This window comes from Zingiber officinale, chromosome 7B (genome assembly GCF_018446385.1).
Source record: "Zingiber officinale cultivar Zhangliang chromosome 7B, Zo_v1.1, whole genome shotgun sequence".
Taxonomy (NCBI): Eukaryota; Viridiplantae; Streptophyta; class Magnoliopsida; order Zingiberales; family Zingiberaceae; genus Zingiber; species Zingiber officinale.
Genome location: NC_055999.1, coordinates 2,270,747 through 2,293,159, shown reverse-complemented (window position 1 = coordinate 2,293,159; position 22,413 = coordinate 2,270,747). Strand labels below are relative to the sequence as shown.

General features: G+C 43.0%; 1 protein-coding gene across 1 annotated transcript; it reads right to left on the bottom strand.

Annotated features, from left to right (window-relative positions):
- Positions 1 to 3: 3 nt before the first annotated feature.
- LOC122007396 (probable methyltransferase At1g29790) lies at positions 4 to 3,519 on the bottom strand. Its single transcript, XM_042563264.1, has 4 exons — positions 3,483 to 3,519; positions 650 to 1,410; positions 429 to 605; positions 4 to 379 (listed from the first exon to the last, which is right to left on the bottom strand). Exons 1-4 carry the CDS (start codon positions 3,517 to 3,519, stop codon positions 29 to 31), a joined length of 1,326 nt encoding a protein of 441 aa, XP_042419198.1. The 3' UTR covers positions 4 to 28.
- Between the last annotated feature and the right edge of the window lie 18,894 nt (positions 3,520 to 22,413).

The following is a 22,413-nucleotide window of genomic DNA, read 5'->3' as shown; positions in this document are numbered from 1 at the left end:
TGAACGGGAGAGAAGGCTGATTAATTAATTATGTCATGGGCTTCTCGAGGAGGGTGGATATGTACCACTCGTTTTTCTCGATGCCACGGTCCAGCTTCCGGCCAGCGTTCCACCGGAGTTTCCGGAATCCGATGCGATCGAACATGGGCGCGTAGGTGGCGTTCAGCTGATGTCCGAGGCAGAAGAAATGATCGAGCCAGAAGACACCGCCCGGCCGCAGCACCCGGTAGATGTCAAACAGGGCGAACTCCAGCATGGCGTCGGGGATCCAGTTGCTGAGGACGTGCGTGGAGTGCACCAGGTCGAGCGTGTTGTCGTAGAACGGCAGGCGGTGCGCGACGCTGATGGTGCACATCAGCGTCGCGCACCGCCTGCCGTTCTACGACAACACGCTCGACCTGGTGCACTCCACGCACGTCCTCAGCAACTGGATCCCCGACGCCATGCTGGAGTTCGCCCTGTTTGACATCTACCGGGTGCTGCGGCCGGGCGGTGTCTTCTGGCTCGATCATTTCTTCTGCCTCGGACATCAGCTGAACGCCACCTACGCGCCCATGTTCGATCGCATCGGATTCCGGAAACTCCGGTGGAACGCTGGCCGGAAGCTGGACCGTGGCATCGAGAAAAACGAGTGGTACATATCCACTACGAAGCAGTCCTTGCAATCGTACGACCCCTGCGCCTTCCCCCGGTTCACCAGGCACGAGTAGTTCTTGCAGGTGTACGCGTCCCACGTGATGCTCGTGTCGGCCGGGATCGCCCACAGGCTCTCCGGGAGCGGCGCCGGCTCCACGTACCCCACCGGTGATTTCGGATGACACCGCCGCCTCGGCAGGGGCTCGCACCCCTTCAGCATCAGCCGCTGCGCGAACCACTCGTCGGAGGGGCACTCGCCGCCCACCTCGTAGCTCATGTACTTCACCAGCTCCTCCTCGTACCGGCGGCAGGAGGTGCCCAGCACGGGATACAGCTCGTCGGAGCCGATGTTCGGGTTGTACCCGAGAGGGAACTTGTGGGGCCCAACTACGAGTTTAAGCTCGCCGGTGAGCCGGCGCGCCCACTTTTCCAGGTCCTCGTCCGGCGACTCCTCCTCCTCCCGGTGGGCCTTGCCGATGTCCGTCAATGTCGTCTCGAGCAGGGAGTTAGCGGTTGCCAAGAGCTTGCTGAGCTGCGACACTTGCCACAGGGTGTTGGACAGCTGGCGTTGCGTGGCGTTCAGCTCCCGGAGGAGCGTGCCGGAGTCGACAAAATGCACAGCCGGCGCCACCCAACCGGAACTCCCGGCGAAGAGAAAAACGGAGAGCAGATTGGTTGAAACCACCAGCAGCAGAATCTTCAACTTGGATGTCATCGGGCTCTGCGCGTGACTTGGCTTCAATCTGCGGTGTTCATCCTTGATGATGCCCATGTCTGCAAAACAAACATTTGGATTCTGTAATGGTGATGAAGAAGAATCGCAAGCAGAGAGCAAGACTTATAGGGATTGCGCGCTTCAGCACATGGTTATCATTGAGTTTCGAGGAAGCATTAAATGCGGCCTCTAATCGCTGCTTCGCCAAGTCTTCCCGTTGATTGTCTAGGCAATTATAATAGAAAGTTCTGATGACTTAGGCGATAAAATATATTGAACGAGTATATCGACAACCGCAACTTCTGGGACTGCTCTCTGACTTCTCCATAGCAGTCAACTGACCGCGCCCAAAAAAATGGGCTGCCCTGAGAGTATTGATGAACCAAATCATTTATGAGTTATTCGAAATTCAATTCAATAAAATTTTATTTAAATTTTAATACGATATATAAATATGAAGTTTGATAAGATCAGATAGTTAGAAGTCAAGAGAACATGAAATCAAGGACAGTCCAAACTCAAGGGGATGTGACGGTCAGAAATTAAGAGAGTGTGACAGTCAATGACAATCCAAAGTTAAGGGGACGTGGTGGTCAAAAGTCAAAAGGATGTGACAGTTAGCAGTTAGGAGGGGAAAAAAAGAGTTAGACCGCCTAACATCATCAGCCTCATAATTCTCGGTCGGGTACAAACAGATCAGAGTCTTAGATCTTAGACATAAGATGCAACATGAAGTAATGCCTGATTTGCCCGAACTGGTCGAGTTTCCTCAACTCAGGCCACATAGTCAGACTTGGTACTTTCAGTAAGACAATTTCCGATCGACCCTTTAGTGATCCAAATGTGAAAAATGGGACCCTCACCATAGCTCGTCCCCCTCATCAAGACTCGAGCCAGGTGTCACACCCGAACGGTCATCCCGAGATGTCCGTATCTAAACCCGGGTGTGACAAAAAACACTAGGCCACAACAATATCAGAGAATTGTAACCTCCTATGAGAGAATAACTACCATACGTTAGAGAATATTCCAATGGTCTACTATTATCTGCGAATAAAACCTTCCTTCCACTAATAGGAGGTCACCATACACCTTCTCTCACCCTACATGCCCTGACACCCGATATTCTTTGACAACATGCATGCTCTGAAGGTACGTATCATTATATAAAAAGGGAGGTCTTATTCCTTAGCCAAGTACGCGCACATTTACACTCATCTTCTACAGTTCTTTTTTCTTTCGTGCACTGGTCTTCTGGGAAAAAAGTAACTGACTTGAGCGTCGGAGGGCCTACGCCGGAGACTTTTCCCCTGATTTATGGTCTCTAACATTCCGTGTGTTGTCTGAGTGTACGCAGAGCCTAAGTATCGCCGGTCTCATCACCACTATCCTTAAGCTCCACGCGGGGTCTATCTTTCCGGAGCACATACACTAGGTGTGTCTAAGTCGCCTCTCCATCAACACCGGCGCCATCTCAGCCGACCTTCGTCTAACTTAGATTCCGGATATGATCAATTTGGCACCGTCTGTGGGAACTTCCTTCACTTGTTCTGGAGTGTGACGATGGAGGATACTGGAAAGGTGAACGTCACCATGATAGCAGGAAAGTACAAACTGTTTAAGAAGGCCAAGAGGCGAGCGACTTTCAAAAAACACACCACTGCTTCACAACTACACAAGATGCCTACAGTTTTAAAGGACCAGACCTACGTTTCCGACAGGGGGTCTAAGAGGAAACAACCCGAGACTTTCTCCAAGCCTTTTATCGCGAGTCCTGCCCGGACTATTATAACAAGAAAGAGCAGCACCAGGCCTCCACGGTTGAGAGTTACCCGCCTAGAGATTTGAAGAAGGGGAAAGCTATAGTCCTCCGAGAGGAGTCGAGGGAGATGCCTGAGAAACAAGTGTCTTTCTCTCTAAGGGTACTCAAGGAGAAGCTACCGAAGGGGTATAAGCCCCCAGCTATTGGATAATACGATGGTAGCAAGGACCCAGAGGATCATCTCTGAAAATTTCGAAACGCTGCGTTGCTACACCAATATAGCGACGTCATCAAGTGTCGAGTGTTCTTAAACACTCTGTCTGGCTCGACACAAAAGTGGTTCAATGGATTGTCGAACGGATCTATCACCTGCTTTCAAGACTTCAAGAACACTTTCCTGCGCCATTTCGCTAGTAGCAGGAAATATCAGAAGACAGACCACTGTCTCTTCGCCCTCAAGCAAGGGTTTGCGAAACCCTTGAGAAACTATATCAAACACTTCAACCAAGTAGCCCAGGATGTCCCGTCCGCTACCTTAGAGATCTTGATGAGCGTCTTCTCCCATAGTCTGGTGGAGGGGGAGTTCTTTCGGGCCCTCATTCGGGAACTAGTAAAGAATTTTGATGAGATGTTGGGGAAGACAACCAGCTATATCAATGTAGAAGAAGCCCAGGAGGCTCGGCAGAAAGCAGACAAGGCGCCTGCTCTTGCCATCAAATCGGAGAAAAGGCTGCCCCAACCTCTAGCTTGATCCTTTCCCCGCTCTAAGGATGGCCGACCAAGATATCCGTCCAGTCAGGAATCCAGGACAGTGCAACGAATCGAAGCTATCTAAGCCCTCAGACCTAGTCAGTGGGGGCCTCGTTATTGCACCTACCATATGTCTCACACCCATTCCACTAGAGATTGCGTCAGTTCGCCTGAGATTCTCAGAGGGTGGTTGAACTAGGCCTGCATTCGCTTGAGATCACACCCAAGCTTCAAAAGTTGTTAGCCAACTCGCCTGCTACCATAGGACAATCATGTAAACCCTTGTCCGAAAATGCAAGTCAGGGAACTCAGCAGCTAGGTCGGGCCAAGCAGCCGATGGAATCCCCTGAGGAGGCGTACAGGGAAAATGTCGCAATCCGAGAGATTGTCATGATCTCCGGAGGGCATATGGATGGAGATTCCGCTAGGGCCCGGAAATCTCATGAACGTCGCTAGGAGGTACATGCAGTAGGATGCAGCCGAGAACAAGCTGCAGGGCCCGTAATCAGCTTCAAGCCACAAGACTTGGAGGGAGTGGAGCTCCCTCATGATAATGCCCTCATAATCAAAGCCGTCATCGCTAACAGCCACGTGGCTAGAGTTTTCGTTGACACGGAAGCTCTATCAACATGCTTTTCAAGAATGCATTTGAAGGCATGTAGATCGACGCTAGTGAGCTCCAACCCGTAGCTACTTCCTTGTACGGGTTCATTGGCAATGAGGTATGACCAATGAGTCAAATTAAGCTATCCATATCTTTGGGTAGCGAACCATTGGTGAGGACCCGGAGGAGCACTTTCATCGTAGTGGATTCTCCATCCTCCTACAACGTCATCCTGGGAAGACCCACACTGTATGAGTTCCAAGCGGTAGTCTCTACCTTCCATCAGAAGATTAAATTCCTTGTGGGAGACTAGGTCGGGGAAGTCAGAGGTAAGCAATTGGTCTCTCGTAGGTGTTATATCGACATGGTGATGGTTGAGACTCGCAAGACTCAAAGAACCCAGGATGGAGGAATCCACGTCATCTAAGAGAAGCCTCTTCCTATAGCCAAAGAATCCATCCATTGGGAGGAGGTCCAGTTCTACCCTAAGCATCCGGAGAACATCACCCACATATCCAGCAACTTGTCAATCGAAATCAAGACAGATCTGGTCGAATGTCTCACGCGCAACAGGGATGCCTTCGGTTAGTCCCCCAAGGAGCTACCAGGAGTCAAGTACGACGTAGCTGAGCACAAGCTACACCTCCTGCTTAATTCCCGACCGGTCAAGCAAAATAAGTGAAACTTCTCGGTCGAACAAAATAAGATCATCCGAGCTGAAGTTGATTAGCTCTTGAAAGAAGGGCACGTTAGAGAAGTACAATTTTCATCCTGGCTCTCTAACATGGTCCTGGTGTACAAACCTAACAATAAGTGGAGGGTCTGCATCAACTTTCAAGACCTCGACCGAGCTAGCCCTAAGGACTACTACCCGCTACCAAGGATCAACCAGATGGTGAACTCAACCTCGGGTTGCGAGAGGATCTGCATGCTTGATGCTTATCAAGGATACCACCATATCCCTCTCGCCCAAGAAGATTAGGAGCAAGTTAGATTCATCACAGCCGACGGTTCTTTCTATTATACAGTTATGTCGTTCTGTCTACGCAACGCAGGAGCAACTTATCAACGGATGATGGACAAGATCATCAAGTCTATTGCAGCAACAAACCTTATCACTGATGTGGAGGATGTTGGAACCCCAAGGTTGTTTTGGTGTGATCAACAAGTTAAGTTAGGTCCTGTGTGTTTTTAACCTTGTGTCTGTTGGTCCCTTTGGAGGCCGACAAGACGGGAGGGGTGAATTGTCCTACAAAAATAAATCTAACCTTTCTATGATTTTCAACTAATTAACAAACATTTGTAATAATAAAAAGAAGAGACTAATTAAAGAAATCAGACACAGAGGGTTTACTTGGTTTGCAATCAGAGGATTGCTAATCCAAGAAAAGGATGGTGTACTTTCTGATGATCTCCTCTGGACGGAGTAGTCTCTTACAGCGTTGACAACACAAAAAGAAAAAACAGAATTGAAAGCACTGGATTATAAGTTGATTGAAAAGACTGTGCAGATCAGTGCTATATTTATAGCACTGTTCGGGGCGCCCTGAAGGGTCCGGGCGCCCTTGGGGGGATAAAATTTTATCCCCCAACGTTCAGATCATGTCAAAACTCAATCTGGTCAAAATCTTCGGTCTGGGCTCCCCGGTATGTCCCGGGCGCCCCGGTCAGCTCTGGGCGCCCCAGACCCAAAAGTTAACTCTGGTTGACTTTTGCCGTCCGGTAGCTCTGCTTCGGTTCAGCTCGTCTTGGTCCGGGTCTTCAACTCCGGCTCCACTAGCTTGGGTGATCTCGGCCATCTGGAATAGGGCTCACCCGAACCCAAGTTCCGGCCTTCTCCTCGAGCAGTCTTCCTTCCCGGTTTCTCGTCCCTCGAACGTCGCGTACGTTCTTCTCGTCCACCGGTGTACTCTTCCGCGGTCACCTCGTCCCTCGAACGCACCGAGCCCATCAGCTCTCTCCCCGTGTCGTCCTTCTCGTTAGCCGCGTCTTCCACTCGACTTCTTGTGTTCCTAAGCTCCTGCACACTTAGACACAAGGGTTAGACAAAACAGGACCTAACTTAATTTGTTTGATCATATCAAAATACCTTGGGGTTCCAACAATCTCCCTCTTTTTGATGTGAGCAACCCAAGTTAAGCTAGGGTAAACAAATACAATAAAAACAATTAATTTTGCAAATAAGTCCAAAAAAGATTTTCATTTATTTTATATCACCCCCTAGACTTAACATACTTCTCCTCCTTTGATCACATAAAAAATTAGATTTTTTTTTAACAAGTTTAACGTAAATTTTAAAAAAAAATTAAGTGTTAAAAATTTAAGTTAGAAAATTTCTAAGAAATAATTTTCAACGTTTTTGAAAACATAATTTTTAAGTTTCAAACAAATTTCAATTTGAGATAAAAAATTTTTAAAAAATTTCTAAGTAAAAACTTAAAAATAATTTTTATGCAATGGAATAAGTAACTTTCAAAGTTTCTAAGTTAAAAAAAAATTCTAATTTCCAAAAATAATAATTTTCTAAATATATTTTTTTAATTTGCAACAGAAACATTTTCTAAGTTATACAAAATTTTCAAAACAAATGTTTACAAACTTTTAAACATTATTTAATTCTAACTTTAATACTTTTTCCAGAAAGTTAATTAAACATTTGATTTCAATATTTTGGCTTCCAGGTAATAGCGAGGCACGAGGCCTTCTTGGTTATTGGAGCAACAACCACTTTTTTAGACAAAGCCTCATAAAGAAACTATCTGTTTAACTTTCTCGCTGAAAATGCTAAATTTAATTTTTAAATTCAAGTTAAACATGTTTTCGGAACCCAATAGAGATTCCTACCTACAGGGTTAATCAAGTATTTCCTAAGTACATAGACTTTTGATATTTTTCTAATTTGACTTTGGTGAAATCTATAATACTAGTTTAGTCCTCTATAATTTTTAAAAATAGAAATATTTGAACCGTTAGACTTTCTCAATCTTTCTATTTATTCTTTTAATTTTCCATTTTCAAGTTTCAATTTATCAAAATCCTTTATTAGACATGATTTTGCCAAAATTCTTTTTGTTTCTAAAATTTTATTTTTTAATTTGGTATTTTTATTTTTTAATTTATACATGGATTTTGCCATAGCCTTAATACCAAAGTAAAGTTGATCAGGAGGTAAGAGACATACCTCACTTACCATATCATACTACAAGCCTGATTCTCCCCCTGCTTTGCTGCATTCATCTGACGTCCCTCCCCCTTCATCGATGCTGGGTTCTGATGTACTTTGCCCTTCATAGCTTGCCATCAGTGTTATCCCGGCATATTCTTGAATCTCAGACTCAGATGATGAACTATCGTCCCAAGTTTCTTTTAGATTCTTGTGCTTCTTGGGTATCTTGACTTTGTCCTTCTTTAGTTCTGGGCAGTCTTCTTTTAGGTGTCCTTCCTTTTGACACTGGTAGCAACGCATCCTTCTTTATTTCTTGGATTCTTTTTATTATGCATTTCATTAAATTTATTAGATCTAAAAAACTTTTTAAAATTTCTTACCATATATGCTTCATGATCCTCTTCTGAATCTGACTCGGGTTCATCCTTCTTGGTTGCGTTTAGTGCGATCATCTGGCTTGATTCCTTTGTTGTCCCTGCACACCTGGTTTCATGTAATTCAAGAATAGAGAATAATTCTTCTAAAGTACTTACCTCCAGGTCTTTTGAAATATAATAGGCGTCGACGATTGATGTCCATTCTGGAGTTCTAAGAAACGCATTTAGTGCGTAGCGTATGGTGTCCCGGTTTGTTACCATTTCACCGAGGTTCTTGAGACCAGTAATCAATTCCTTTACCTTTGCGTGTAGATTGACTACCTTCTCACCTTTTTCCAGACGGATGTTCGTCAGTCTGTTCCGAAGGATGTCTCTCCTTGCTAGCTTGGCTTCGGATGTACCTTCATGGAGTTCCAGGAACTTCTCCCAGAGTTCTTTGGCCGACGAGTAGCTTCCGATACGGTTGATTTCTTGAGGTGGCAACACGCTCAGCAGGTGATATTCCGCACGGTTGTTCGATACGGAATCACTCTGCTCCTTCTTTGTCCACTAACTCTCTTCTTTTTCTTCTCCATTCTGATTCGTTAGAGCTACAAAGTCATACTTTATAATTAACCGAATTTCGAAATCACTTTTCAGGAATACCTCCATACGACGCTTCTAGTGTGCGAAGTCCCCCTTGAATTTTGGTGGAACAATGCTTGGTCCGGTCATCTCGTTGCTTCGATCGGCGGTTAGTTCTCTTGAAGCGCCTTGCTCTAATACCACTTGTTGGTCCTTTTGGAGGCCGACAAGAGGGGAGGGATGAATTACCCTAAAAAAAATAAATCTAACCTTTCTCGGATTTTCAACTAATTAACAAACACTTGTAATAATAAAAAGAAGAGACTAATTAAAGAAATCAGACACAGAGGGTTTACTTGGTTTGCAATCAGAGGATTGCTAATCCAAGGAAATGATGGTGCACTATCTGATGATCTCCTCTGGGCGGAGTAGCCTCTTACAGCGTTGACAGCACAAAAATAAAGAACAGAATTGAAAGCACTGGATTACAAGTTGATTGAAAAGACTGTGTAGATCAGTGCTATATTTATAGCACTGTTTGGGACGCCCTGAAGGGTCCGAGCGCCCTGGGGGGATAAATTTTATCCCCCAATGTTTAGATCGAGTCAAAACTCGATTTGGTCAAAATCTTCGGTACGGGCGCCCCGGAGGGGTCCAGGTGCCCCGGTATGTTCCGAGCGCCCCGGAGGGGTCCGGGCGCCTCGGTCAGCTCCGGGCACCCGGACCCAAAAGTCAACTATGGTTGAATTTTTCCGTCCGGTAGCTCTGCTTCGGTTTAGCTCGTCTTGGTCCGGGTCTTCAACTCTGGCTCCGCTAGCTTGGGTGATCTCGACCATCCGGAATAGGGCTCACCCGAACCCAAGTTCCGGCCTTCTCCTCGAGCAGCCTTCCTTCCCAGTTTCTCGTCCCTCGAACGTCGCGCACGTTCTTCTCGTCCACCGGTGTACTCATCCGTGGTCACCTCGTCCCTTGGGCGCACTGAACTTGTCGGCTCTCTCCCCGTGTCGTCCTTCTCGTTAACCGCGTCTTGCACTCGACTTCTTGTGTTCCTAAGCTCCTGCACATTTAAACACAAGAGTTAGACAAAACAGGACCTAACTTAACTTGTTTGATCACATCAAAACACCTTGGGATTCCAACAATCTCCCCCTTTTTGATGTGAGCAACCTAAATTAAGCTAGGGTAAACAAATGCAATAAAAACAATTGATTTTACAAATAAGTCCAAAAAAGATTTTCATTTATTTTATATCACCCCCTAAACTTAACATACTTCTCCCACTTTGATCACATAAAAAATTGGGGTTTTTTTAACAAGTCTAAGGTAAATTCTAAAAAAAAATTAAGTGTTAAAAATTTAAGTTAGAAAATTTCTAAGAAATAATTTTCAACGTTTTTGAAAACATAATTTTTAAGTTTCAAAAAAATTTCAATTTGAGATAAAAATTTTTTAAAAAATTTCTAAGCAAAAACTTAAAAATAATTTTTATGCAATGGAATAAGTAATTTTCAAAGTTTCTAAGTTAAAATTTTTTTCTAATTTCCAAAAATAATAATTTTCTAAATATTTTTTTTTAATTTGCAACAGAAACATTTTCTAAGTTATACAAAATTTTCAAAACAAATGTTTACAAAATTTTAAGCATTATTTAATTCTAACTTTAATACTTTTTCCAGAAAGTTAATTAAACATTTGATTTCAATATTTTGGTTTCCAGGTAGTGGCGAGACACGAGACCTTCTTGGTTATTGGAGCAACAACCACTTCTTTAGACAAAGCCTCATAAAGAAACTATCTGTTTAACTTTCTCGCTGAAAATGCTAAGTTTAATTTTTAAATTCAAGTTAAACATGTTTTCAAAACCCAATAGAGGTTCCTACCTACAGGGTTAATCAAGTATTTCCTAAGTACATAGACTTTTGATATTTTTCTAATTTGACTTTGGTGAAACTTATAGTACCAGTTTAGTCCTCTATAATTTTTAAAAACAGAAATATTTGAACTGTTAGACTTTCTCAATCTTTCTATTTATTCTTTTAATTTTTCATTTTCAAGTTTCAATTTATCAAAATCCTTTATTAGACATTATTTTGCCAAAAAAAATTTTGTTTCTAAAATTTTGTTTTTTAATTTGGTATTTTTATTTTCTAATTTATACATGGATTTTGCAATAACCTTAATACCAAAGTAAAGTTGATCAGGAGGTAAGAGACATATCTCACTTACCATATCAGACTTGAAGCCTGATTCTCCCCCTGCTTCGTTGCATTCATCTGACGTCCCTCCCCCTTCATCGATGCTGGGTTCTGATGTACTTTGCCCTTCATAACTTGCCATTAGTGTTATCTCGACATATTCTTGAATCTCAGACTCAGATGATGAACTATCGTCCTAAGTTTCTTTTAGATTCTTGTGCTTCTTGGGTATCTTGACTTTGCCATTCTTTAGTTATGGGCAGACTTCTTTTATGTGTCCTTCCTTTTGATACTGGTAGCAATGCATCCTTCTTCTATTTCTTGGATTCTTTTTATTCTGCATTTCTTTAAATTTATTAGATCTACAAAACTTTTTAAAATTTCTTACCATATATGCTTCCTGATCCTCTTCTGAATCTGACTCGGGTTCATCCTTCTTGGTTGCGTTTAGTGTGATCATCTGGCTTGATTCCTTTGTTGTCCCTATACACCTGGTTTCATGTAATTCAAGAATAAAGAACAATTCTTTTAAAGTACTTACCTCCAGGTCTTTTGAAATATAATAGGCGTCGACGATTGATGTCCATTCTGGAGTTCTCGGAAACGCATTTAGTGCGTAGCGTATGGTGTCCCGGTTTGTTATTGTTTAATCGAGGTTCTCGAGACCAGTAATCAATTCCTTTACCTTTGCATGTAGATCGACTACCTTCTCACCTTTTTCCAGACGGATGTTCGTCAGTCTGTTCCGAAGGATGTCTCTCCTTGCTAGCTTGGCTTCGAATGTTCCTTCATGGAGTTCTAGGAACTTCTCCCAGAGTTCTTTGGCCGATGAGTAGCTTCCGATGCGGTTGACTTTTTGAGACGGCAACACGCTCAGTAGATGATATTTCGCACGATTGTTCGCTACTCTGCTCCTTCATTGGCCACTGACTCTCTTCTTTTTCTTCTCCATTCCGATTCGGCGCTACAAAGTTATACTTTATAATTAACTGAATTTCAAAATCAGTTTTCAGGAATACCTCCATACGACGCTTCCAGTGTGCGAAGTCCCCCTCGAATTTTGATGGAACAATGCTTGGTCCGACCATCTCGTTGCTTCGATCGGCGGTTAGTCCTCCTGAAGTGCCTTGCTCTGATACCACTTGTTGGTCCCTTTGGAGGCCGGCAAGAGGGGAGGGTGAATTGCCCTACAAAAATAAATCTAACCTTTCTCGGATTTTCAACTAATTAACAAATACTTGTAATAATAAAAAAAAGAGACTAATTAAAGAAATCAGACATAGAGGGTTTACTTGGTTTGCAATCAGAGGATTGCTAATCCAAGGAAAGGATAACGCACTATCTGATGATCTCCTCTGGGTGGAGTAGCCTCTTATAGTGTTGAAAGCATAAAAAGAAAGAACAGAATTGAAAGCACTGGATTACAAGTTGATTGAAAAGACTGTGTAGATCAGTGCTATATTTATAGCACTGTTCGGGACGCTCTGAAGGGTCTGGGCGCCCTGGGGGGATAAAATTTTATCCCCCAACGTTCAGATCGAGTCAAAACTCAATCTGGTCAAAATCTTCGGTCCGAGCGCCTCGGTACCTTTCGGACACCCCGGAGGGGTCCGGGCGCCCCGGTCAACTCCGGGCCCCGGACCCAAAAGTCAACTCTGGTTGACTTTTTCCATCCGGTAGCTATCCTTCGGTTCAGCTCGTCTTGGTCCGGGTCTTTAACTCCGGCTCCGCTAGCTTGGGTGATCTCGGCCATCCGGAATAGGGCTCACCCAAACCCAAGTTCCGACCTTCTCCTCGAGCAGCCTTCCTTCCCGGTTTATCATCCCTCGAACGTCGCGTACGTTCTTCTCGTCCACCGGTGTACTCTTCCGCGGTCACCTCATCCCTCGGACGCACCGAGCCCGTCGGCTCTCTCCCCGTGCCATCCTTCTCGTTAGCCGCGTCTTCCGCTCGACTTCTTGTGTTCCTAAGCTCCTGCACACTTAGACACAAAGGTTAGACAAAACAGGACCTAACTTAACTTGTTTGATCACATCAAAACACCTTGGGGTTCCAACAGTGTCTAAGTGTGCAGGAGCTTAGGAGCACAGGTAGTCGAGCAGAAGACGCAGCTAGCGAGAAGGACGGCACGCGGTGTGTCCGAGGGAAGAGGCGCTGCGGAAGAGTACACCGACGGATGAGAAGGAAGCGTGCGGTGGTTCCGAGGGACGATAAGCCGGAGCGGAAGACTGGTCGGGGAGCAAGAGACGCAGCTAGCGAAAAGGTCGGCATGGGGTGCGACCGAGGGACGAAGAATGCGGATGAGTACGCTGGCGGATGAGAAGGAAGCACACGACGATTCCGAGGGACAAAAAGATGGAGCGGAAGTCTACTCGAGAAGATCGGAAGTTGGGTTCGGGTGAGCCCTATTCCGAATCACCCAAGCGAGCAAAAGACTCGGACTGAGGCGAACAGAGCCGGAGCAGAAGACCCAGGCTGAAAATGTCAACGATGTTGACTTTCCCCATCCGGGGCGCCCGGAACTGTCTGGGGTGCCAAGAACTGTCCGGGGTGCCCGGAATAGTCCGGGGCACCCAGAATAGTTTAGGGCGCCCGAAACCCTTCCGTGCGCTTGGACCGAAAGTATATCCAGATCTCGGTCAAACCAATATTTGTGCATTGGGAATAAAGTTTTATCCCCCTAGGGCGCCCGGAGCACTTCGAGACGCCCCGACCAAGGCTATAAATACAGCCTAGCCTTGGTCCAGAAGCTTAAAAATGAACACAAGCAATTCATTTCCAACACTTGTACTCTTTATTTCTAGATTAGCTTCTCTGTTTTACGCTTCATTGCTGTAAGAGGCTTCTCCGCCTGAAGGAGATGTTAGTGCTACACTTTCCTTGGATTAATAATCTCTCCAATTGTAATCAAGTAAATCCCGGTGTGCCTCTTCTTTATTACTTTCTGTCTATTTATTTTATACAAGTGTTATTCTGTTGAGAGTTCGAGAAGGATTGTGCCTTTGTTTTTGCAAGCTATTCAACCCCCCCTTCTAGCCGGCCGCTGCGGTCCAACAAATGGTATCAGAGCCAAGGCGCTTCAGGAGGACTAATCACCAATCGAAGCAAAGACGATGGCCGACCGAGCATCTACCTGCCAAAGTTCGAAGGGGAATTCACTAGCTGGAAAAAGCGGATGCAGGTATTTTTTTTAAGACTGATTTCGATTTATTATTAATTATGGAATTCGGTTTTACAACACCAGAAGGCAAAGAAAAGTACCAATGGACGAAAAAGGAGCAGGTCGACTAAGTGGCAAACGGCAAGGCAGAATTCCATCTACTAAGCGTTCTCCCGCCCCATGAAGTCAACCGGATCGGCAACTACGACTCCGCGAAGGAACTTTGGGAGAAGTTCCTTGAGCTGCACGAAGGAACATCCGAAGTCAAGCTCGCAAAACGGGATTTACTCCGCAACCAGCTCGCCAGCATGCGACTTGGGGAAGACAAGACAGTTGCGCATCTGCACTCGAGAATTAAGGAAATCATCATCGGACTCTCGAATCTTGGAGAAAAGGTAAGTAACCGAGATTCGCTAAGGTACGCACTCAATTCTTTTTCTAGAAATACAAAATGGGCATCACTAATAGATGCCTTTTATATTTCGAAAGATTTAGAAAAAATTACATTAGAAGAATTCTTTTCCACGTTTGAAGTGCATGAATCAAGATGTGCAGGTACGAAGGAGCCCAAGCATAACATCGCTCTCAAAGCATCGAGAGATGAACTTGAGTTAGAGTCTTCTCTCGAAGATAAGGAAATGGTAATGATGGTAAGACGATTTAAGAAGTTATGTAATTCTAGAAAAACTAACCATCCGCAGGGTAGAAAGAAAAGGATGATCCGCTGCTACCACTGCAATGAAGAAGGGCACGTCAAGGATAACTGCCCCAAGCTAAGGAACAAGGAAAAGAACAAAGGTAAGACGCATGTCCAAAAGCTCAAAGTCTTAAAAGCGACGTGGGACGATACGTCATCCGAATCGGAAGTCGAGGCTTTCTCTAGACTTGCATTAATGGCAAGTCATCAAGACGAGGACTGCGATTCAAGCTCTTCCGAGATAAGCATCGAGAGTATCGATGAAGGGGGAGTTATGTCGAAAGATAGCAGCAGTTCAGGGGGAGACACAGACAACGAGATCGACAAGGTAAGTCAGGTACGATCTCTTCCTCCCGATAAACTATTTAAGTTTATTAAATTATTAACTAAGGATTACTGTAAATTAGAAAAAGAAATTAAGAATTTAAAAATAATATTAGCTAAATCTTGCCCAATAGAAGAATTCGACAGAATTAAATTAGAAAATGAAAAATTAAAAGTAGAAAATGATAATTTAAAGGTACAAGTAAATAACTTGAAAAACCATACATGCTCATTTAATACCAATGTTAGAAAATTTAACAATTTAAATTGATATTTTAGATATCATAAGGGACAAATTAGAAATATTTCAAAGAAATATGTCCCTAAGAAATTCTTAGTTAATCCAGTTGGTTGGAACCTATATTGGGTTCCTAAGTCTTGCATAATCTAAATTTTAATCGGATTTAGCGTTTTCAGTAAGAAAATTAAACAGTGAGTTTCTTTATGAGGATTTATTTAAGGAAGTGGTTGTTGCTCCAATAACCAAGAAGGTCTAGTGCCTCGCCACGACATGAAAGCCAAAATATTGAAATAAAATGTTTAATTAACTTTCTGATAAAGCATTAAGGTTGAAATTTAATAATGCTTTAAAACGTCTTTTAAACATTTTTCTTAGAAATTTTTTTTGCGCAAAACTTTTACTTAGAAAAATAAGTTAAAAGTTCTTCTGAAATTAGAAATTTCTGCTTAAATTTTTACTTAGAAAAACTTTTAAAAATATTTTTGCAAAATTTCCTAAGTTAGAATTTTTTTTGAAAAATTCTCTTACGTAAAGCTTTACTTAGAAAATTTTCTTACTTAAAGTTTTACTTAGAACATTTTTTTTTCGTTGAAAATTATTGCAAAATTTTTCAAAGTTACAAATTTTTTCCCTTAGAGTTTTTCTCGGAATCTCATTTTTGTTATGTTATCAAAGGGGGAGAAGGAAAAGTATAAGTCTAAGAGGAGGTCGACCAAAATTAAAATTCTATCTTTTTCTATTTTTTTTCACTTAATTGCAAAATTAGTTAGTTTACTTTTTATGTATATTTACCCTAGCTTAATTTGGGTTGCTCACATCAAAAAGAGGGAGATTGTTGAAATCCCAAGGTTGTTTTGGTGTGATCAACAAGTTAAGTTAGGTCATGTGTATTTTTAACCTTGTGTCTAAGTGTGCAGGAGCTTAGGAGCATAGGTAGTCAAGCGGAAGACGCAGCTAGCAAGAAGGATGGCACGCGGTGCGTCTGAGGGATGAGGCGCTGCAGAAGAGTACACCGGCGGATGAGAAGGAAGCGTACGGTGGTTCCGAGGGACAAGAAGTCAGAGCGGAAGATTGCTTGGGGAGCAAGAGACGCAGCTAGCGAAAAGGTTGGCACGGGGTGCGACCGAGAGACGAAGACTGCGAATAAGTACGCTGGCGGATGAGAAGGAAGCACGCGATGATTCCGAGGGACGAGAAGTCGGAGCGGAAGCCTGCTCGAGAAGATCGGATGTTGGGTTCGGGTGAGCCCTATTCCGGATGGCCGAGATCACCCAAGCGAGCGAAAGACTCGGACTGAGGCGAACATGTAAGGAAATATGTTGCTAAACACGCAAATGCGAGGCGGAAAAACATATTTCCTCCAGAAGATCCATGTGAAGGGAAAGAAAAATTCCTACATATACTAAGTTTTCTAACATAGCATGAGAGATTATACCTTTGTAGTGTGCTCACGGACTCCCGACAGCTCGGATCACAGCACGATCTCGCGTTCGCGCCTCTACGGTATCCACATGAACAAGCGTTCGTTTGTCTCACAAACTCATAAGATGGAGAAAGGTTCTGCTAGCAACCTATGGAGTGGATTTTCAGCCAAGAGGAGAGGAGCAATAAGAATGAAGAAAATTAAGCCAAAATGAAGAGAAAAACACTTAAGTATTTTCATCAATGAAAATACTTAATTAGCATTAATAGCCTTAATGAGCATTTACACTCCATTAAGGACCACACACTTGTAACTCCTCATTTCAATTTCGAAAATTGAATCAAATGTATCATTGAATTTTGAAATTCAATGAATGTCTCATTAATCCTCACTTGAGTCTAACTCAAGTCTAATTCACTTGAGTCTAACTCAAGTCTAATTTAATCGAGTCTTACTCAATTAATCTCATACAATTCAGATTTAATGAATCACATTTTATTAATTTGAATTGACTCCTTGAGTCTAGTTTGAATTGGACTTAATCCAATAATTAGATCCAATTGAGTCCAACTCAATAAGCCCAATTCGGATTAGACTTAATCCAATGATTCATCATATGAATTTATCTACAAATCTATTTGTTCTTTGTGTGTGACCTAATAGGTTCTCGTAACGTTGGCAATGTACCCAAATCAACATTTAGATACATAAGCAATGAATGACATCTAGCAAGGTCAAGATCCGACGAGAAGGTCAAGATCCGACCTAACCTGTCCATGGTTATTATCTTGTATGACTTGGTCCCTCTATCCTTGATATCTAGATTGATCAATGAGGCATAGACTGTGTCATCCTCTTATCAACCTTTGTGTTTCTTGATCTCTAAGTAGACACACTCAATCAAATAAGCTTAATATCTCATATTGACTCATTTGAGCATGACCATGCTTTCTTTGTGTCCTACTAATCAAGGGGCCCACAGATATCACTTCCGTCATATAGAAGGGATAGATCCCATCTACATCACTCACATCCCTCCGTATAATTCATTGCATACCCAGTGATCGACTTTATTATCCACCTTGTTACAGGTGACGTTTGCCGATACCAAAGTACACAACTCCTTATGTAGGGAACCGTAGCGACTTCAGGTCTAAGGACTATTCATACCAATAGTCACATGAGAATATTTATGACACTCATATAACAATCTATGAAACATTCTCATGGCGGGTCATTCAGTATATATTCTCTAATATATACTCATGTGTCAACCTGATATCTCATATCCATGACTTGTGAGATCAAGTCATCCGTTGACCTACATGCTAGTCTCAACGTATTAATATTGTCCTTGTATATTAATGCTCGACTAGGAATAGTTAAGAGTAGTATTCTCTACAATATCTCACTATCAATTCAACCAATTGATATACTGTAGATAAGAACCTACTACCCAAGGACATTATTATACTTATTCAATTGACACTGAACTGAAATAAATATAATAACCAACTTTACCTTTTATTAATAATGATATATGATACAAAATGAGCTCTTTACAATCAACTCATAATTGATACTAGGGCTAATACTAACAGAACAGAGCCGGAGCAGAAGATCCGGGCTGAAAAAGTCAATGATGTTGACTTTCCCCATCTGGGGCGCTCGGAACTGTCCGGGGCGCCCGGAAGAATCCGAGGCGCCAGGAACAGTCCGGGGCACTCGGAACCCTTCCGGGTGCCCGGACCGAAAGTATATCCAGATCTCGGTCAAATCGAGATCTATGCCTTGGGAATAAAGTTTTATTCCCCTAGGACGCCCGAAGCACTTCGGGGCGCCCCGACCAAGGCTATAAATACAGCCTTGGTCCAGAAGCTTAAAAATGAACACAAGCAATTCATTTCCAACACTTGTACGCTTTATTTTTAGATTAGTTTCTCTGTTTTGCGCTTCATTGCTGTAAGAGGCTTCTCCGCCTGAAGGAGATCGATAGTTAGTGCTACATTTTCCTTGGATTAACAACCTCCCCGGTTGTAACCAAGTAAATCCCGGTGTGCCTTTTCTTTATTACTTTCTGTCTATTTATTTTATACAAGTGTTATTCTGTTGAGAGTTCGAGAAGGGTTGTGCTTTTGTTTTTGCAGGCTATTCAATCCCCCTTCTAGCCGACCGCCGCGGTCCAACAGAGGAAACCTGTGGCAAGCTGCGATAGTATGGATTAAAGTTAAATCCACTGAAGTACTTGTTTGGAGCCTGAGGGGAAAAATTTCTGGGGTACCTCTTTACTGAGTGGGAAATTGAAGCCAACCCGGAGAAGGTTCAGGCCCTCCGTGACATGCAACCGCTTAGGAATCTGAAAGAAGCACAGAAGTTGATGGGCAGGATTATGATGCTCTCCAGGTTCATATCCCGATTTGCAGATCAGGCACTCCCTTTCTTCAAGGTACTCTGAAGGGATGCTAAGTTTCAGTGGGATGAAGAGTGCGACAAAGCTTTTGAGGAACTGAAGCAACACCTGGAGACCTTGTCTTCATTGTTTAAACCTATTACTGGAGAGCCACTCTGGGTATATCTGTTAGCTACCCCTGAGGCTGTGGGGGCAGTGTTGGTAAAAAAATAGGATGATATACAACAGCCAGTGTACTTCTTTAGTTGCCTATTGAAAGGGGTCGAGTCTCGATACACGACCCTGGAAAAGTTGATTTACAGATTGATTCTCATGGCTCGTCGCTTAAGACTTTACTTCCTGGCACACCCAATTACTGTCCTGACCAATAGTACCATGGGGAAGGCCCTTACCAACATGGAAATAGCCGACCACCTCATCAAATGGGCAATCAAGTTCGGAGAATATGATATACATTATCAGCCCTGAATATCGATCAAAGCACAAACCTTGGCCGACATAGAAAAATATGTGGATGGGTCGTCCACTCAGCAAGAAAGAGGAGTGGGGATACTCCTTATATCCCCTCAAGAAGACATCATACAACTAGCCGTTAGGCTAAATTTCAGAGCTACCAATAATGAGGCGGAGTATGAGGCACTGCTGGCTGGATTGCAGGTAGCTCGACATGTAGGGGCAACTCGGGTAATCATTTACTCAGATTCTCGGTTGGTGGCTCAGCAAGTGGCCGGTAACTTTGAAGTCAACAATGAGAAGCTACAGCTATATAGAGAAGCATATAAGAAAATGAAGGAGGGCTTCAAGGAAGTTACAGTGACCAAAATTCCTCGAGCAGACAACTAGAGAGTAGATGAACTAGCCAAAATGGCCAGCTCTTTGACCACTTAGGTGTTGGATAAGTTGATAGCCCAAAGCTTCCTAATAGCTCAGATTGACCTACAAAACAATTTGGATGAACCAATCAACTGAAGAGCGCCAATGATCATTTATCTTCAACAAGGAGCCTTACCTACCAATGCTGAAGAAGCCAGATCAATTAGGAAGAGAGCTCATGCATATACACTGATCGGGGATCAATTATACAAGCGGGCATTCTCTCGACCATTTCTTAAATGCCTAGATCTGGACGAAGTGGAGTATGCCCTGCAAGAAGTTCACGAGGAATGTTGCGGTAGCCATGTCGGAGGAAGGATGCTAGCCCGAAAAGTACTCATGGCCAGGTATTTTTGGCCTACTTTGCAGAGAGGTGCTCAACAGTTGGTGGACACTTGTCTCTCTTGTGAAAAGCATCAAAACCTGACCCATCGACCGACCAAGATTTTGAAGACCTCAATAGTCTCTTGTCCCTTTGACCAATGAGGTATGGACATCGTGAGACCCTTTCCCATGGCTCCCGGGCAGAGGCGCTTTTTACTCATGGCGGTGAATTACTTATCTAAGTGGGTAGAGGCAGAAGCCCTGGCCAGGATAATGGAAGGAGTAGTCATCTAGTTCCTATGAAAAAACATCTTGTGTTGATTCAGAATCCCTCACAAGTTAGTCTCGGACAATGGTCAATAGTTCCAAGGGCGTATGATCCAAGAATGGTGTCGAGGGTTTGGCATCACCCAGGCCTTCACTTCCGTGGCGTATCCACAGAGCAATGGACAGATTGAAGTCACTAACAGGGAGATAGTGCGCGGGCTGAAGGTCAATCTGGACCATGTGGGCGATAATTGGATTGAAGAGCTCCCTAGCATCCTATGGGCATACCGAATGACTCCTCGGGAAAGTACAGGGCTCACTCCCTTTCATCTCATCTACAACAATGAGGCAGTCGTGCCGGTCGAGGTTGGGGTTCCATCCATCCGACGTTTACTGTATGACCCTAAGAATGCTGAGCGGCGGCTTCTAGAGCTAGATCTTATCAGTGAAATCATGAGAGGACGGTCGCCCGATTAATTCCCTACTGACAAAGGATGTGACAAAACTATGATAAGAAGGTAGGAGAGGTAACTAAGTTAGGAGAGACCTAGTATGGAAAAGGATCTGACCAGTAGGAGAGGTAACTAAGTTAGCACCTCAGTGGGATGACCTGTTGGTTGATCCTAGGAATATCGCACCGGTTCCACTGTACAAAAATTTTGTACAAGTGTCGAACCTTTCCTAACAACCTATTGTGTTCTTTAGAAATTAAATTCGGAATCACAAACAGAACTTAACATTATTGATTCCAAATTTAACTTATCTGTTTTTAGTGGTTTAGACTTGGATTGCAAATGATGTTTAACATTATTGATCCAAATCCACCCATGTTACAAATTCAATTAAATATTAATTTCAGAAATCGGCTTCCAGGTTAAACATGGCGAGACACTAGGTCTTCTTGGATATGTGAGTAACCACCACTTCTTAGACAAAGTCTTTCAATGAAATCTAATATTTAATTTCCTTATATAACCCTAGGTTTAACCAAAAGGAAAAATCGAATCACAAATTCGAAAAAAAAAACACAAACTCGAATCACAAATTCGAAACCTAGAATTATATGCCTCTTGTGTTTGGTATTTCAAAAATTATACAAAGAAAACTAGTATGATGCGGAAAATAATTACTAGTTATACCTTTCTTTGTAAGCAACAACCTCTTGATCTTCTACCGTATTCCTCTTCTTATCTCGGACGTTGTGTGGACAACGATCTACCGAGATGAGAACCACCCAAGCCCTTCTTCTTCCTTCTTCCATATTTCGGCCAAGCAAGCTTCTCCAAGAAATCATAATTCTCGGCCCCAACCAAGCTCCAAGGAAAACTAGGAAACAAAATCCTCCTTTCTCTTCTTCTTCTCCAAGCTAGATTCGGCCACCTAAACAAGCTTCTAGAGGTTGATGAGGTTCGGCTACTAAGGAGGAAGAAAAGGAGGAGATGGGGAGATGATATGGCCGGCCACCACCAAGGAAGAAAAGAGAGAGGAAAAATAGAAGAGAGTTCTCTCTCATGGAGGCAACCCTACCCTCTCTTGTATATTCCTTGGTCTTGGAAAATAAGGAAAGTTTTAATAAAACATCTTTGCCATTGAAAGAAAATTTAAACAATTTCCTTTCCTCAATCAATGTGGCCGGCCACCTCTCATCATTCAAGCAAGGAAAGTTTTAACACAAAATTAAAACTTCCTAATTTGTTTCCAAAAATTTTTAAAATAAAAATTTCTCTTAAAAAATTCCCTTCATAGTTGGTCATAAAAAGAAACTTTTATAAATTAAAATCTCTCTATCAAAACATGTGGATGATTTACAAAAAGAAAAGTTTTTTCTAAATTAAAATCTTCTTTCAATCTACAAATAAGGAAAGATATCAAATCTTTTCTTAATCTTTTGTAGAAACTATAAAAGGAAAATTTTAATTTTAAAA

Bases quoted from the DNA above. Each gene is read 5' to 3' on its own strand.
- LOC122007396 (XM_042563264.1), bottom strand. From the start codon at position 3,519: ATGGCGCAGGAAAGTGTTCTTGAAGTCTTGAAAGCAG. The intron at 1,411-3,482 runs GTGATAGATCCG...TTTGTTTTGCAG, and splicing joins TCTTGAAGTCTTGAAAGCAG to ACATGGGCATCATCAAGGAT. The intron at 606-649 runs GTAGTGGATATG...GCCACGGTCCAG, and splicing joins ACGATTGCAAGGACTGCTTC to CTTCCGGCCAGCGTTCCACC.